Below are 17,085 nucleotides of genomic sequence, written 5' to 3' on the forward strand. Positions count from 1 at the left end.
GAGGCACCGGGAAAAACATATTCTCCCACTTCACACACAAGAACAACACTGAGTCCTCTCACCTCCAGACTAGTGGAGACAAAAACACTCTTTCATTCATTCATCCTTTCAAGCAGCAAGAGCAAAAATGTGTGCTGGCAGGATGAATTGAGCTTATTTCAGCCTCCAGGGCCCTTGTAGCATGAGCTAATGGTTGATGGCAGTGATGATAAAGCGGCAGTTGTCTTGATGGGGTTAGGAGCTGCCCCAGTGATCCCATTCATACATGCCCAGTGTACTCAAGGATGCGGAGAGACCAGACGCCGCTTTCTGTTTGCACACAGATTTGTTCTCCATATGTTACACCACGGCAAAAGCGCTTGAGGAAAAATATGCCGCCACTGTAGAGTATGTGTCGATCATAATGTTGTACATCCCTACTGGGAGAAATCTCAAAGGCAATATATTTAGCTCAAATTAGAGGGTGTTTACCTCTATGTAACAACCTTGGTTCCATCGACTGATGAACAAAACCATCAGTCTTACTGCGGAGTGGCTGTGGAATTGATTAAAAAAAAATGTATGTGGAGATGAAACAAGGGGCAGCTTTTTTTTAGACAACATGGGTCGTGCTTAAACAAGTTGAAGTAGTCCGTAGCTTTCTAACAGAGGGCATTTACCTCTAGATAACAACCTTGGTTCCACTGACTGATGAACAAACCATCAAACGTAACCAAACAAAAGCCCTGATGGCTGTAAAATTGCTTAAAAAAACAAATGTATGAGGAAATGAAGCAATAGACAGAAGTTTTTAGACAAGTTGAAGTAGTCCGCAGTTTTCCAGCAGAGCATCCCTCGCCTTCACCTCTTTATTTCAGTCACACTCAAACACTGCTGCACTCACCCTCCCATCAAAACCACATGATGGGAAAACAAAGACCGCATTTATGAAAATATTACTGGAAATAACCTGCCATTTACACTACAGTAAAGCCATTCAGACACCTCTATGAAGTCGTTTTAGGTGCAAATAAATCTATCTATTGAGAAAATTGAGCCTGCACTGCAAGATATTATTTGCAATTTCAATCTGGTCAGGCAGTCAAACATCCCGTTGGAAATGTAATTTGCGTTGTAGGCTATGCATATATATGGAACGGAGCATATATGCACAGAGACAAAACAAGGGTAACTGAAACGGAAGACATCTGCGGAGAAGGAATTATTATATCCATTTATTTTGAATTTCTTTATTTTTTGCCTATATTGTTTCCCCGTTTCAGCAATGATGTGTCAGATGTCACTGTCATCAGCGAAGCCGGGTGGATGGAATCGGATATCACTATTTACTATTTGGTCTCTGACATGGAGAGGGAATCATATTATAGTGTGCTGTTGTCTTCCAGGTTTACACGGTCCATACATATATTTGCATATGTATACATGTGCAAAGTATATGTTTGTGTGTGGTCCCTGGCATGTGTATGCTCATGTGTGTTTTAGAGACAGATATTTCAAAGAGAGTTGTGTCTGTTTAAGTGTTTATGCACTATGTCTGTTCTCTACGTTTGGGGCAAAAATACAAGAATTCTGATGATACCAAATCATGTTTTTCTGTGTGTGTGTGTCTGTGTGTGTGTGTGTGTGTCTCTCTCTCTCTCGCTCCCTCTCTCTCTCTCTCTCTCTCTCTCTCTCTCTCTCTCTCTCTCTCTCTCTCTCTCTCTCTCTCTCTCTCTCTCTCTCTCTCAGACGGCCTGCTGGACTGTGTGGACCCTGACTGCTGTGAGGCGATAGTGTGCAGTGCGAGTCCTCTGTGCCAGGGCTCCCCCGACCCCGGGGCTCTCCTGCAGCAGGGCCAGACCCCCCCTCGGCCCCCCGCCCCCCAGTCCTTCTTCCAGCGCGTCCACTTCCTCCTGGGCAAGACCGGCACACACACGCTACACGGAGACATCCCATTCGACAGGAGGTGGGTGAATAGCTGTGTGTCTGTTTCTGTCTGCATGTAGTTTTAGTAGTGTGTGTGTGTGTGTGTGTGTGTGTGTGTGCATGCGTGTTTGTGTGTATGCATGCATGTGTGTGTGTTTGTGCATGTGTGTTTGTGTGTGTATGCGTGCATGTGTGTGTGTTTGTGCATGTGTGTTTGTGTGTGTATGCGTGCATGTGTGTGTGTCTGTGCATGCGTGTTTGTGTGTGTATGCGTGCATGTGTGTGTGTGTTTATGCCTGTGTATTTTGTGTGTGTGTGTGTATTTTGAGTACACACAGGAGAATTATGGCATCCAGCCTGTCCGTGTGCCAGTGCAAGTGGAGGTCTTGTCTTTATGTCCATCACTATGTGATCATATAAAGTCAGATTGTTTGTTTCCTATTTATGCTTTGTGGCCTGGTGTTACGGGGCTAGTAAAACTGTCACAGTAAATCCTCCTCGTAGCCAGCCTTCCTAACCCTGAAATATTATACCAGCCCTTCGTGAAATAGAAACTCTGCGCAAAGACAGGGGGGGTGGGGATATGCTTTCTCTCCTCCCTGCTCGTCAACCTGGTTTCTGAAAGCTTTCTCCATTACACACACACACACAAACACACAGAAATACTCTCACATACATACACACATCAATTCACACACACACACACACACACACATACACATACCCCCCAAAAATAACCAAATAAATTAATTAAATGGCTTTCTTGTTGGCGAGGGAAAATCAATTGCATTTTTCCCGACTGCGAAAGTAACAGATTGGTGTGTGCAGTGGCTCAGAAAAAACCTGTCCTTGTGCATTTATCCACCTTCTACTTAGGCTAAACGAGACAGACTGGCATGCAGGTTATTTTCTTCCCTCCATTCTCAGCCTCCCGTCGACTGGGCCCTAAATCATCATTCCTCGGCTAAATGTTTACTGCGCCCAATGAGGACAAATCCTTAATGGCGCTAATTTGTTGTGATTTGCCATGTTAGCTACCTTTAGCATTAGCAAGCTAATGTGTTGCCACCTCATTTTTGCATTTTTGAGTGGAAACTGCTATGAATAAAACATCTGAGAGAGAGAGAGAGAGAGAGAGAGAAGAAATGTAGCAATTTGCTCACATTTCTTATTCTGTTAGCCATGTGTTCGCTAGTCCCCCCCCCCCCCCTCATTTGGAGGAATTGCTATCCTTTCTAGCTCGGGAGCCTCGGAGCCGGACGATTTTGGAAAAGCTGCACTAAATTCCCGCTGCTTCCAAATCCCTCTTTAGATAAGTGAGGTAGAATGAAAGTCATCAGGGGTTTAAGGTTGTTTTTTTTTCCCACCTCTGAATTGCCTGAGGGGGAGATTTGGGGCCGAGTTACTTGTATCTCCTTGAGTCAATAGGCAGTGCTGAAGACCTGACAAAATGTGGTTTGAGTGTATGTGTGTGTGTGTGTGAGAGAGAGAGAGCAAGAGAGCGAGGGAGAGTATGTGGGTCTCTGTGTGTGTCGATCTGTGTGTGTGTGTGTATGTGTCTCACTGAGAGAAAATTGCCCCGCGGGTGCCGAGGTGAGGGAGAGAGGGGGGATAAGAGGGGAGCTGGGTCTGCCCAACTGGCCCACCCGTCTGCTCGCTGGCTGACTCATCAGCATAGCCGGGGCCACCCTGCCGATCCCAATTTCCCCACACAATGCAGCCCCCCATAACCCTTCAGCAGGACTCCGCTGCTCGCCCCGACTCATACCCACACATTTGGTGACATCTGCTGTGAGTTTATCTCTCTCTCTCTCTCTCTCTCTCTCTCTCTCTCTCTCTCTCTCTCTCTCTCTCTCTCTCTCTCTCTCTCTCTCTCTCTCTCTGTCATTCTCTTTATCTTTCTCTCCCCTGTCTCTGCCTCTCTCCCTTCCTTACTCTTTCAACTAGCAGGAGAAAGTTTTTTTCCCTCTCATCTTACCTTAAATGACACCTTCATTTCGTTCCTTCCTCCTCCACTCTCTGTGTGGTGCAGCTTTGATTTGCCATGTCAGTATGGAGCAGCCCTGTGCTTTCATCCCTTGCGTTGGTCGATGGTTGTCTCCTCTCCTCCCTACTTCTCTTAGCACCACACCAGCTCTGTCTGCAGTAATTCTTTAGAAACTAGCAGCTTCAGACAGACAGTCACACTAAACGGCCATTGCTATCTTTACATAACTACCATCACATCTATTCAGCGCTATGTGACAAGGTCACACCACCAAGACACGGCTGAAGTTACTTCCAGAAACTTCTCAGCCTCGCATATTGGTCTCCAGACTTCTATCAGGGTTCTGATGACAGTATCTGTCTGGCGATGTCTGCCCCCGTGCCAACTCTAACCCCCCCCCCACTACATGAAGGTAGTAGATTCAGCTGATTCAGAGTGTCTGAGGATTAATTCCAGTCCGTATGTCTGCCTGCTGCCCAGTGTGTGGAGAAGCATCGAAAGATCGAAAGTCACCAAAGAAGGATTTGAAAGGTCGCCAAAGGGTTCTTTCACAGTAGCGAACTGTTTGTGCATCTTGTCATGAGGACATCAGTTATTCTTCCTCTCAGGGGCGTGTTAAATTTATCATCAGTGAACGTCTCGTTTTGACTGCATGGATTTTAGATGAGTGTTCCCAATGTTCCTGCCAGCGTAGCCCTATTTTTTGGAAACATATCCATTTATCTGTGCACAGTAACTTTTTATTTTCTTAAATCTGTCTGTCTGTTTATTTATATATCTGCATTAGGGATGTAACGATTACTGGTATAATGGTAAATCGCGATAAAAATGTTGACAATAACAATTACCGTTTTCATTTCAAATATCATAATTATCACGGTTGATTACCACGGTGTGGAAACCGTGTGTTTAGTCCTTCCCAGCTTCATCCATGCCTGCTTCTGACATAGCGTAGGCCTGCCTGGTGGCCTACAATGAAGCAAAACTGGTACCCTACTGATTCTGTTGTCTAATTGATGGTTTTAACTGCGATTCGGATTAGGCTACACTTGATTTTAAAAGGCGGAACATTTTCACCGCAAAACGTGCACTGTATCATGTAGCCACTCTTTTTATGTGCACATCCACATTAAATCCTTTCCACTCACGTTATCAGTTGAATACCGTAGCCTAAAGTTTTATTTCGAACACTTACCGGTACTTTGGTCTCACTCATTGGATCCAAATAACAGAAACAGCAAACTCCAAGTCATGGTAGGGTAAGTTAAGCTATAAGTACATAACCATTTACACTTGACCAAGGAAAAAGTGAACAGGACACTTTTTGAAACTAGTTCAGCTTGTGTAGGCCTATCAGTGCTTTCTGAACATATTGAACACACTTTTAAAAATACCTTGATAATACCGAAAACCGTGATAATTTTGGTCACTATAACCGTGAGGTTAAATTTGCATACCGTTACCTCCCTAATCTGCATATTGCCTGTGCACCTCTATCAGTTTCTTTTTCTATCTGTATATGACCTTATACATTTTACTACTTGTACTGGTCCCTTCTATCTGTCTGTTTATTTATCTATTTGCATGTTACCCATGTGTCTAAGCCTATCAGTGTCTCTTCCTGTGTATCACCTTTCTGTCTCCATCTCTCTCTGTCTGCCTATTTATCTATTTGTTTCTGCCTGTCGGCCTGTTTGTTTCTTGGTTGTCATGTGCTTCGGAGTGTAAACCTATTACCCTCTGCATTCCACGCTTGTCAAATCTGCACTGTTTTTTTCCTGTCTTCTATTCTCCTCCTCCTCCTCCTCCTCCTCCTCGTCTTCCTCCTCCTCCTCCTCCTCCTCCTCCCACTCTTCCGCCCTCCAGTCAAGTGGCTGTGGTTCGAGGACAGGTGGTGGCAGTGGATGGGACGCCTCTGGTTGGCGTAAATGTGACTTTCTTCCAGCACCCCGAATATGGCTACACCGTCAGTCGACAGGATGGCAGGTACTGAACAGCACGACCTCACTACATCCCCACCCACCCAGCATCCACCAAATGCCTCCATCCGCCCCACCCCCTCACCTCTTGTGCTGGAAGTGCCAAACAACAGCATTCAGCAGAAACATCCTTGAAGGAATAATGCCCACACAGAAGAGGATTTTTTCTCTTTATTTCTGTTTTTTTTTTTCATGGTTCAGATGAAAAACCCAATTACCTTCACAGGAGCGTCTACTGGCGCTGAATAGGTCTGTTATTAACAGGAGACAATGCAGTGGAGTGGGCATTGGCTGAGATCTGTCTCTTCTCTCTCTTTCTTTTTTTCTTTCTCTCTGCCTCTGTATCTCTCTCTGTCTCTTTCTTTCTCTCTCTCATAGTTTTGACCTTGTCACTGCCGGAGCAATTTCGGTAACCCTGGTGTTCCAAAGGCCTCCGTTCCTCATGCAGCGACGCACCGTCTGGTTGCCGTGGAACAGCTTCATGGTGCTGGACAAGGTCGTCATGGCGAGGACTGAGGTTGTGGCCCCGGTCTGTGACATCACAAGCTTTGTGAGTCCGTACCCAGTGGTCCTGCCGTCACCCCTGACCAGGTACACGGGCGAGTGTGTCGCCCGGGGCCCAGTCATCCCTGAACTACAGGTACGCAGACACACACACACACACACACACACACACACACACACACAGTGTTGCTACCCCTCACCAGGTTCACAAGCAAGTGTGCTTCTCAGGGCTCAATCATCCTTTAACTACAGGTGCAAACACACAAACACACACACACACACACACACACACACACACACACACACACACACAGAGTGGCATGGGTATTTTGTTCATCAGCAATAATGTCCTGTAGTGGAAGGTCAGCCACTCTGTCTTCCTGCTTGAAGGAGTGCCGACTCTAGTGACCAGGGTCACTGTGGGAAGCACAGACAAACCACAGCAAAGCTCTCTGCTGCGGGCATGATGTGCAAAGTGATCATAAGCCTGTTTTTAGATCGCAAACTATTAATTTTTCTTCTCCTATATTTAGTTTTTGTTTGTAATATTTTCTCTATCCCTTGTTTCCTGTCCTCTGTGCGGAGACCATGGTGCCCTGCAGGATGATGTGCTTTTTTTAAAGTAAAGTGATTGTCCTCTGCCTGCACGCTCATACATATTCACATGCTAATTAGTAGCTTCACAATTTCAGGCTTAGAAACACCAGGGAGAATAATAGTCTCATGCTTGTATCACCTCGAATGTTCTGCAGATCTGCTTCTCCAGTCAAATCCATATGTGCCTGGCTTAGACCACAGTGGCAGAAGAAAGAAAATCGTCTTTTTTCTCTTTTTCTTTCTTTCTTTCTCTCTCTCTCTCTCTCTCTCTCTCTCTCTCTCTCTCCTCTTCCTCTCTTTCTTCTCCGTCCTCGTCCTCGTCTTCATCTTAATCCAATGTGTTGGCAGAGGGTGATGCAGTCGTCTGCCAATGTCTATAGAGTGTAAATGAACAATTATTCTCACGATTCTCACAAGAGGCTTCACTTTTAATAACACGCTAGCCTTGCCTCAGCCACCCGTGGGAGCTAGATTTCGCACGAGGGGAAAAAAAACGAAATAAAGAACACCGGCCTCCTGGCGGACGATGGCGAAGTAATACGCGGCTTTAGAAATCGCGTGGGAGCTTTGCATCGTCGCCCGTATGCACTCTCTTGCTCGTTCACACAACGGTGTCGTTGTTGTCGTTGATGTTGTTGCTGTACCTGATCTCATTTCTCCCCCCCCCCCCTGCTGCAGGGTTTTTTTTTTTATGTTGTTTGTGGCTTTTTGTTCCCTCTGGCAGGCCGTCCAGGAGGAGATTGTGATCCCGGGCAGCTTTGTGAAGCTCAGCTACCTCAGCACGCGCACGGCGGGCTACCAGTCGCTGCTGCGGATCATCCTCACGCACGCCTCCATGCCCGCCGGCCTCAGCAAGGTGCACGTGTCGGCCGCCATCGAGGGCCGCCTCTACCAGAAGTGGTACCCGGCGGCGCCAGGCCTGGTCTACGTGCTCGCCTGGAACAAGACCGACATCTACGGACAGGAGGTGTGGGGACTCACAGAGGCTATTGGTATGTGGAATCTCTCACCTGTTAAATTAACTTTTTATCATTCTTTTCTTTGCTATGGACCCTTTTTTGAGTCTGATATAAAGACTGAATTGTAAAAACTTATAACAATACATAGCAGTTTGGCATATTTATGGATTAAATATTTTGGGTCATTCCGTATCAAATCAGATAAGGTTGTTGCTGCACCATCTCAGATTTTGTTCAAACCTTGTCTATATCAAGAATTGGTCCTAAAACCAAGGCCTGTAATGTATTTCTGTTCAAATCCTATGTCTTCACGTTATTTTCAGCCCTTGAAATTACTGTTAGTTTTACAGCTATCACATTATCAAGGAAACAATGTTTGAGCATTATTATAATGAAAAGTATTATTCATAGGCAGCCCACATTTTGTAGGATGGAAGACAAACATGTTCTCGACTGAACTATTACAAGTTTGTACGCCATGCTCATTGATTTTCTACAAGGCCCTAGATTTGGAAAAAAAGTGCAAAAACAGTGACATGAAGGGTAGTATAAGTAAGTGTATTTATGTATGAATGAAACATGGTACATGCACTTTATGCACAGAATGACTATAAACTTAGCTATTCCCATGTTGATGTTCATGTTCCTATTTGCTACCCCACATACCATTTTAGTCCTATGAAAATGACCAAAAAATGCAATCACAACTTGTTTTATCCCTCACATCTTCATTATGCATTTGTTGCATAGACCTCACATTGGCTCAACATTAGTAAAGTATTGCACTTTGTTCCATATCTAGGACCTTCTAAAAAGATAATGGACATGCAGTACAAACTTTTAGTGGTCCAGTCATACTAAGAACATGTCTGTCTTCCATCTTACAAAGCTTGGGAATAATACCTTTTAAGATATTAACAGGCCTTAGTTTTGGGACCTAAATATTAGGTAGACAAATGTTTGAGACGGTGCAGAAACCATTTTCCTGGACATTGAATGACCCCTTTATGTATATTTTGTCATGATTTAATACTTTTTATACTCTAATTCCTTTTTAAATTATTGTTGATGGTATATCACCATGAATGCACTGAGAACTATAGTTTTGTCATTTGGGTTGGAACATATTGTCAAAAGTGAAAAAAAAAGCTGTCATAGCACAACATTGCCTATCATATCGCAAAAAGATAGCATATTGGCATGCTTTTACTAGTGCCTGCAAGGTTGTTGGTGGTGTTAAAAGGTTTTTGCATGCTTTTAGGGTAGGTACAGTAGCTTGCTAACACTAGACTAAAACTCGTAAAAACTAAATAATGATGCTTTAAAGCCTCACAACAAAGCATTGTTTCAAACAATTAAGAAAATAAACCTCCATGGCACTCCTCATAAAAACATAAACATAAAACATTATGTCAAAAAAGGATGCTCCAAACACATTTCAGCTGTTGTCTTCTGCAGGGAGTGAGCATTTACTTTGCTTGAATAACAGCTCCCTTCATTCAAACCCCCTCTAATTACATAATAATAATCCTGTTTTGTAGGAGTAACCACATTGTTTACAAATAGTAATGGTCCTTGACTTTGTGAGGGCACTTATCTCAGACGTCACCGCCTTGTTATATCCTATAGCATCAGAAGTCAGTGTACTGTAGATGTTGTCTGTTCTTGCCGCTCTGTTAATTACAGGCTCACTTCCTGTCAGTCCAAGGTCATGGGTCACTCCCAAGGGATTTGCGTGTGCTGATGAGTCGAACGCATTAGCCAGTCCCCACACATGAAATATGCCTCTGAATTAGCAGACGTAGAAATGCAAATCTCAAGTGAGGAGTCTTAGACGTAGGAGATGTCATCGCAAGTGTAAATCAGGCCCTTCCATGGTCAGTTAAAGATCTTAATCGGGAATTTTCATGGGAGTCATCCATCTAAACGGCTCAATCTACGGCTCACCGTTTAATGAGAAGATTATGCACTAAGCATCGAGTTTGAGATATGTACCCCCGACCACCACCACCACTTCCCACACCCCAGCAGAGCACACCAAATGTACCGGTGCGTCAAGGTCGCTATCGCTAAAGGTCAAGGGCAGTCTTATCTGCGCTGCTACAGCACGAGACTGAGAGACAGATTTATGCCCCCCTGCCCACCCTCCCTCAAATAGGTGGGAGTACGCCTCACTTCGGTAATTCAATCAAGTGATCACAGCGCTCGCCGTGATTGATTAGCTGCATCTCATCTCATATGTGGCTGCACGGGCGGGAATATAAAATGCCCGCTGTGCCACGTCAGGTGTCCTCTTTTTGCGAGAGAGAGAGAGAGAGAAAGAGAGAGAGAGAGAAAGAGAGAGAGAGAAAGAGACATCTGCCATCTCTTCTAGTGTGAAATCAGAAGCATGCATTTAGTCGACAGAGAGGTGCTTTTGTTCTTTCAAGGAACAAGGAGCGTTGGCTGATTGCTTGACTGACTCGAGCCTCACTCAGGTCTCGCTTAGAGAATATTCCGGTCAAAGAAGCCGACGCAGCACATTGTCCCCATCTGTAATTCCATCGGCGGTAGAAGATATGAGTGGATCATCCTGCAGATGCACGGCATTACAAACCGACGCTCCAGCCCTTGTCTTGGAGCCTGGGTTAAATCAGGGGAAGAGCAGGCCCGTTTCCAGTACCCATCCTCTCTCGCCATGTTTCTGGGTCTAGTGGGACCCTTGGTGTGTGCATAATGACACAAATTGAGGTTCCTCTCAAACTGATGACATGCACAGTCTCTCTGAGAGTCTCTCTCTTTGTCTTTTTCATTTCTCTCTCTCTCTCTCTCTCTCTCTCTCTCTCTCTCAAACTTCTCACTCGAGGACCTGAAACCCCTGTGTGCTGTTTTCCATAACGAAAATCGCCTGCCCAAGTCTATGTCATAAGATGCCAACCTCCCCAATGTTTTATCCATTACAGAGACCAGATTTTTATTTATTAATTTATTTGTGGTTGTGAAAATTACTTGTTGTTTCAAATGATTTTCAGATCAGAGATTTGCAAACATTAATCTACAGAGAATTTGCATACATACATATCTATTTATTTTCCAGCTGCTTTCAGCTAGAGAGTCAACACAAATGCAGAATTTGTGTTTGGGCTAATGTTGATGTGTTATCAGCATATCTCATGTATTTGTATTTGTGTATTTCTCTTTTTTTTTCTGGATGCGCTATTTTGACCCTCTCCTTATAAAACATATGGATGTACATAAAAGTTACTAACCAGATTGAATTTATTTTGCACTTTGTTTCTATATAACCATCATCTTCCTCTACCTATTGGAAGACAGGAACTCAGCAGAGACTTGTCTGTATTGTAATTACATGTGTATATTGGTGCCCAGGCCTAAGTGGCTATCTGTACCGGATGTCTGGTCTTATAGCCAGCCCGTTATCCGGCAGAAATTTTCCCTAGCATGATTATGCGACGCTAAAGATGGCAATTTACCTCCTGTTTCCACCACTTTTTGAAGCGACTCACTCCTGATTGCGTACTTCACGAGGTTCGCCCCGATGTTACGTGCGGAGAGTGGCTTGATTACGACCGACCCCTCCTCACAGCCCTCCCTCCCTCCAACCCCCACCAGTGTTTGTTCCTGCAAAGAATAAATCTGATATGCAGCTGAATGGGGCCTAATTAACCCCTTCCCCCTGTCTCTTAAAGCAAGCCCATTGTGGAGTGCGGAGAGACACAGTCATCTAGCCAAGTGGCTGGGGCAGAGCTCCTGCTGCAAACGCTTCAGCTCAAGAGACCTAACAGTCTTTCTTTTTCATACCTGTTTGATTGCCATTTTAATTCAAGAGTTGAAAAATGCAAGACCACCCTCCCAGCCAGGCACCCACCCACCCTCTTTCTCTTCTCCTTTCCTCCCACTCCTCTACTTATTGTGCCCTGTTTCTGCCTCATTGTAGTTGAGAGTTGTAGTGGTGGTGGTGGTGGTGGTGGTGGTGGTGGAGTTTACCAAAATGGTTTGATTTCTGGGAGAGAGACTAAAGGGAAAGAGAGAGAGAGGAGGGAAAATGTTGTCTTCAATAGAGCGTTCTCTGGCTCTCCCTCCACTTCTCTTCTTCAAGCCCATTTTCTTCTTTGATTTTCACATGCTTTTCCCTGTTGCTTATTTTTTTTTTTTTTTTTTGCTCTGTCTTTCTCACCACAGCCCACCCCTCCCCTTGTTGCTTTCATGTTTTTTTATTTTTTTTATTTTATTCGCTTGTCGAGAGCTGTTTTCACAATTCCATCTCAAACTGGAAAGGAGGGTGTAGAGTCTGTGAGTTGTTTTTCCCACACATTTGTTTTGTTTCAGTGTTGAGATGAGAGGTTGGTGGATCCAAAGGAAAGCAATTCACACCTTTTCTATCTCGGGGCTCAATATTCATCTATTACAATTATCCCACTAGGAATTAGACCAGTGAAGATAACTCCCAATGGCCCGCTCTGTATCGCACGTCTGCATATCTGATAAATAGGAGAGACCCTTCGCCCCACTGCAGAGAGTATTTCCAGCAGTGTCTGCGGGCCAGTTTTTCGGATTAATCAGGGGGAAATTATCAATAATTGCAATGTAGGCGATTTGAATGCCACCGTGGGCGGAGGTTTGTGAGTTGGGAACAGAACGCAGTACATTAATGGATATTGATGAACTTTGCACATTGCTGATATATGTGTGTCAACTAAGGTTAACTGTGTGTGTGTGTGTCTGTGTGTGTGTGCGTGTGTGTGTGTGTGTGTGTGTGTGTGTGTGTGTGTGTGTGTGTGTGTGTGTGTGCGTATGCACCTATCTGTGTGTGTGTGTGTGTGTGTGTGTGTGTGTGTGTGTGTGTGTGTGTGTGTGCGTGTGATTCTGCAGTGTCCGTGGGCTATGAGTATGACTCATGTCCAGACTTTATTCTGTGGGAGCGGAGAACGGCCCTAATCCAGGGATTTGAGATGATGGGCTCCAATCTGGGCGGATGGTCCCTGGACAAACACCACGTCCTCAACCTCCAGAGTGGTAAGACTTGCCAAATACACTACACACACACACACACACACACATTCTAGTCTTATTTCTGTCTCTTTTCCTCACTCTTTCTCTCAATATCACTTCAATGTGTACCTCCCTTTATTGCACACACACACACACACACACACACACTGTTTCTCTCTATATCACTTTCTTTTGGTGTCTCTCTGGTACATGTATTGCTTACACACACAGAGACAAACACACACAGGCATTTTTATCTATACAAAATCATTCATCTCCATCCAGTACCACCTTAACTGCATTAACAGTTGCTCACACCTAAACAGCATTAACAGGCACCTTCAGGAGAGCACTGATATGTACAAAGCCACACACACACACACACACACACACACACACACACACACACACACACACACACACACACACCCCCATACGCACAATCATGTTCCTTATTAAGCAGTGACACACAAGCTGCAAAACCGCTATCTTAAGCACAGCTCACTAATCAGTGTCACCTTTAGTATATAATAGCACAATCACATTCTGCACAGACACACACACACACACACACACACACACACACACACACACACACACACACACACAGCCAGCTGACTAGTGGTATCTTCTCTCCTGGACGTGTGTTTGCTAACACTGCCAGGTCTCCAGTGCTATCTTATCTCTGTGTCTGCTGCCGAGGAGTATAAATATATCCACATCAGGCTCCCAGCCATCACATGCCCAGTAGTCAAGAGTCATTTCTTCCCTTTCTGCCCTGTTCCTCCTTCATTTTGATACAGATTCGTGTTTTGAGGCTTGGTCACTATAGAGACTTGCCAGTCAATCACAATATTTTACTTGCATAGTATGCCCACAGACACTTAACTGATCATCTGTTACATCAGGCTCCCAGCCATCACATGCCCAGTAGTCAAGAGTAATTTCTTTCCTTTCTGCCCTGTTCCTATTTCATTTTGATACAGATTCGTGTTTTGAGGCTTGGTCACTATAGAGACTTGCCAGTCAATCATAATATTTTACTTGCATAGTACCCCCACAGACACTTAACTGATCATCTGTTAAGATCTAAGTTCAGTATGTAAAACTGTTGTTGAACAGTTACTGAGCATCACCTTGACCAAATCCAACCCCCAACCTTAACCTTAATCCTAAATTGTAGTTAGTGTCGACAGATTTGTTGATAATATGAGCATCTGTATATAGTCTGTGGAAGTGTGACCCAGTGATTTGTTATATCAAAAATCTCCTGGTCTGTTACAGTACCTCACAAATCGGTTAGTTAGCATAACGAAGAGGGCTACTCTCAAATGCACACTAGCACACTCGCAGATTTATGTCCTTACACACTTGCACACTGATACCCTGAGAATCCACCACTTGCACACTCACACCGTAACACGGAGAAATCATCCTCTGTGTAAAGCACCATGGAGGTATACCACAGCAGTACACTCAGAAAAGAGAATGTACAGTAGGAAAGCTGAGCGTAAATGGAGAAAGAACAAGCTTCAGGTTGACAATAATGTATTCAAAGCCAACTTCAAGCGTATAACTATGAGTTAAGAAAGGCTAGACAATGTTATTTCTCTAACATCATTAACAAGAACATTAACAACTCCCGTGCACTGTTTGCCACTGTTGATAAGTTAAAAAATCCTCCAGTACATTTACCTCAAGAGTTTATGTGATCTGATAAATGCAGTGAGTTTGCTTCCTTCTTCCAAAACAAAATTGAAAATATTAGAAATAACATTAGCATCACCCACTTAAGTAATGTCTTGGTTAAATCATCAAATACACATGTAGCCTCTTTATCTGAATTTACTGCCATTGATAGAAAAACTCTTGAAAAAACTGTGATGCAGCTCAGCTCATTTACTTGCTGTCTTGACACCTTGCCCTCAAGCTTCTTTAAAAGCATCTTTAGTTGTGTGGCATTTGAGCTTCTAAAGATTGTGAATGGCTCTCTTATTTCAGGCATTTTTCCAGCCTCTCTTAAGACTGCAGTTATCAAACCCCTCATAAAAAAAGAAACCTTGATCCCTCTGTGCTTATCAACTACAGGCCCATCTCAAACCTCCCCTTTATAGGCAAAGTTATTGAGAACGTTGTATTCAACCAAGTCAATAACTATTTAAATACAAATAGCATCTATGATCAACTCCAATCAGACTTTCACCAACACAACAGTACCGAAACTGCACTTGTAAAGGTATTAAATGATATTCACCTGAATACAGACTGTCCTGGTAATGTTAGACCTTAGTGCAGCTTTCGATACGGTTGATCATGTATTACTTCTCAACCAACTAGAATTCTGTGTAGGGCTTTCTGATATTGTCCTTAGATCATTTAAGTCTTATTTAGATCACAGAGAGTATTTTGTTTCTATTGGTACCTATGTATCCGAGAAACATACTATGCCATATGGGGTGCCACAGAGATCCATTCTTGGGCCACTCTTATTTAACTTGTACATGCTCCCCCTGGGTGAAATATTTCAAGAGTGCAAGATTGCATATCATAGCTATGCAGATGACACACAGGTCTCCCTTGCATTGTCACCAAATGAAAAGATGAGAGATTTTGTTTCTAGACAGGATTTAAAAAAAGCTTATTCATGCTTTTAAAACCTGTAGGGTAGATTATTGTAATAGTCTCCAAACTGGCCTCCCTAAGAAGTCCATTAGACAGATTAAATTAATTCAAAACACTGCTGCTACACTATTAACCAAGACTGAAAAGAGAGATCACATTACACCCATTCTTAAATCTTTACATTGGCTCCCAGTTGATATCAAGGTTCTACTTCTATATACTGTAAGTCACTGAATGGACTTGGCCCCAAATATTTTTCTGAAATGCTTCCCCAATATACACCTGATAGAGAGCTTAGATCTACTGGAACTTGTCAATTAATAGTCCCCAGGGTTAAAACCAAGCAAGGAGAAATGGCATTTAGTTATTATACCACAAAGCGCTGAAATTATCTTCCAATAGATATTAGATTTTCCCCAACAATAGAGTGTTTTAATAAGAAACTGAAAACTGAACTTTTTCATTTTGCGTATTAATTAGTTTTTAGGTTTATTATGTTTTTTATTTATTTTTTATTCTACCTCCTATTCATTCAATCTTATTTCCCCCCCTTGATCTATTTTATTTTATTAGTTACTATTATTATTACTGTTGTTCTTTTTTTTTTCTTTTGAGCACATTGAGTGACATTCTATGTATGATAATGTGCTATATAAATAAACTTGAACTTGAACTCTTGTTGTTGCCAACCCCTCCAGGCATCCTCCACAAAGGCAACGGCGAGAACCTCTTCATCTCCCAGCAGCCCCCAGTCATTACCACGGTGATGGGCAACGGCTACTACCGCACCATTCCATGCATGGGCTGCAGCGGGCCGGCGCTCCAAAGCAAGCTGTTCGCGCCCGTGGCGCTCGCCTGCGGCTCCGACGGGAGCGTCTACGTGGGCGACTTCAACTTTGTCCGCCGCATCCTGCCCAGTGGACACACCTACAACATCCTGGAGCTCAAGTAAGGAGCACGTTCCCACACATACAGTGCAGTTACAATTTTAGTGATTTATTTTCAATTCACAAATGTATTTTATTGTCATATCTTGATTCATTCAGATTCCAGATTTAACATGTGTCAGTGCTCATTCTATCCATATTTATGTCAGTCTCTTTTGTTTAAAAAAATACATTTTTAATGTGTTCATGGGGAATTAAAAAGCTCACACTTTCTTGATTTAATCCAGTCTTCAGTTACTAACATCTATAGTGAGAATCAGCTTTCCCCCCCCCACTTACATGAATGTAATTGTGTTGCCAAATGGATCACTCAAGTGGAATACCTTAATCAGAAATGCCAAGGGTTTTACTGAAAATTATGCCATTTTCTACACTCATTTTCTTTTCATCCCCTGCAGTACTTTTTTGTGTTGAAGACTTTCTTGATTGTTTCTCTCTCATAATTGCAGCATTGCTTTTGTATTCAGGTGATGGTAATAAGGGCCATTGTCTGTACTGATAGTTTCGTAATTTATTTAACTTGTGCGATGAATAAATGTGAATGAGGAGATATCTCCATAATTATGGTGGAAGTGAAGGTTCCAGCTCCTTTC

At 43.4% G+C, this 17,085-nt stretch overlaps 1 protein-coding gene across 2 annotated transcripts in view; it reads left to right on the forward strand.

Annotated features, from left to right (window-relative positions):
* The window catches only part of LOC143133157 (teneurin-1-like), a 176,375-nt gene that overhangs the window by 103,011 nt on the left and 56,279 nt on the right, over positions 1-17,085 (forward strand). For both annotated transcript variants that reach the window (XM_076292927.1, XM_076292928.1), the window contains exons 14-19: positions 1,729-1,945; positions 5,759-5,878; positions 6,250-6,511; positions 7,697-7,964; positions 12,804-12,947; positions 16,244-16,493. In XM_076292927.1, the coding sequence (XP_076149042.1) occupies positions 1,729-1,945; positions 5,759-5,878; positions 6,250-6,511; positions 7,697-7,964; positions 12,804-12,947; positions 16,244-16,493 (1,261 nt within the window). The remainder of the gene's footprint in view (positions 1-1,728; positions 1,946-5,758; positions 5,879-6,249; positions 6,512-7,696; positions 7,965-12,803; positions 12,948-16,243; positions 16,494-17,085) is intronic.

The sequence above is a fragment of the Alosa pseudoharengus genome, unplaced genomic scaffold (genome assembly GCF_046254945.1).
Source record: "Alosa pseudoharengus isolate Yale_2024_CS ecotype anadromous, Long Island Sound unplaced genomic scaffold, YU_APseudo_1.1 YU_APseudo_1.1_scf_19, whole genome shotgun sequence".
In the NCBI taxonomy this organism is placed as follows: domain Eukaryota; kingdom Metazoa; phylum Chordata; class Actinopteri; order Clupeiformes; family Clupeidae; genus Alosa; species Alosa pseudoharengus.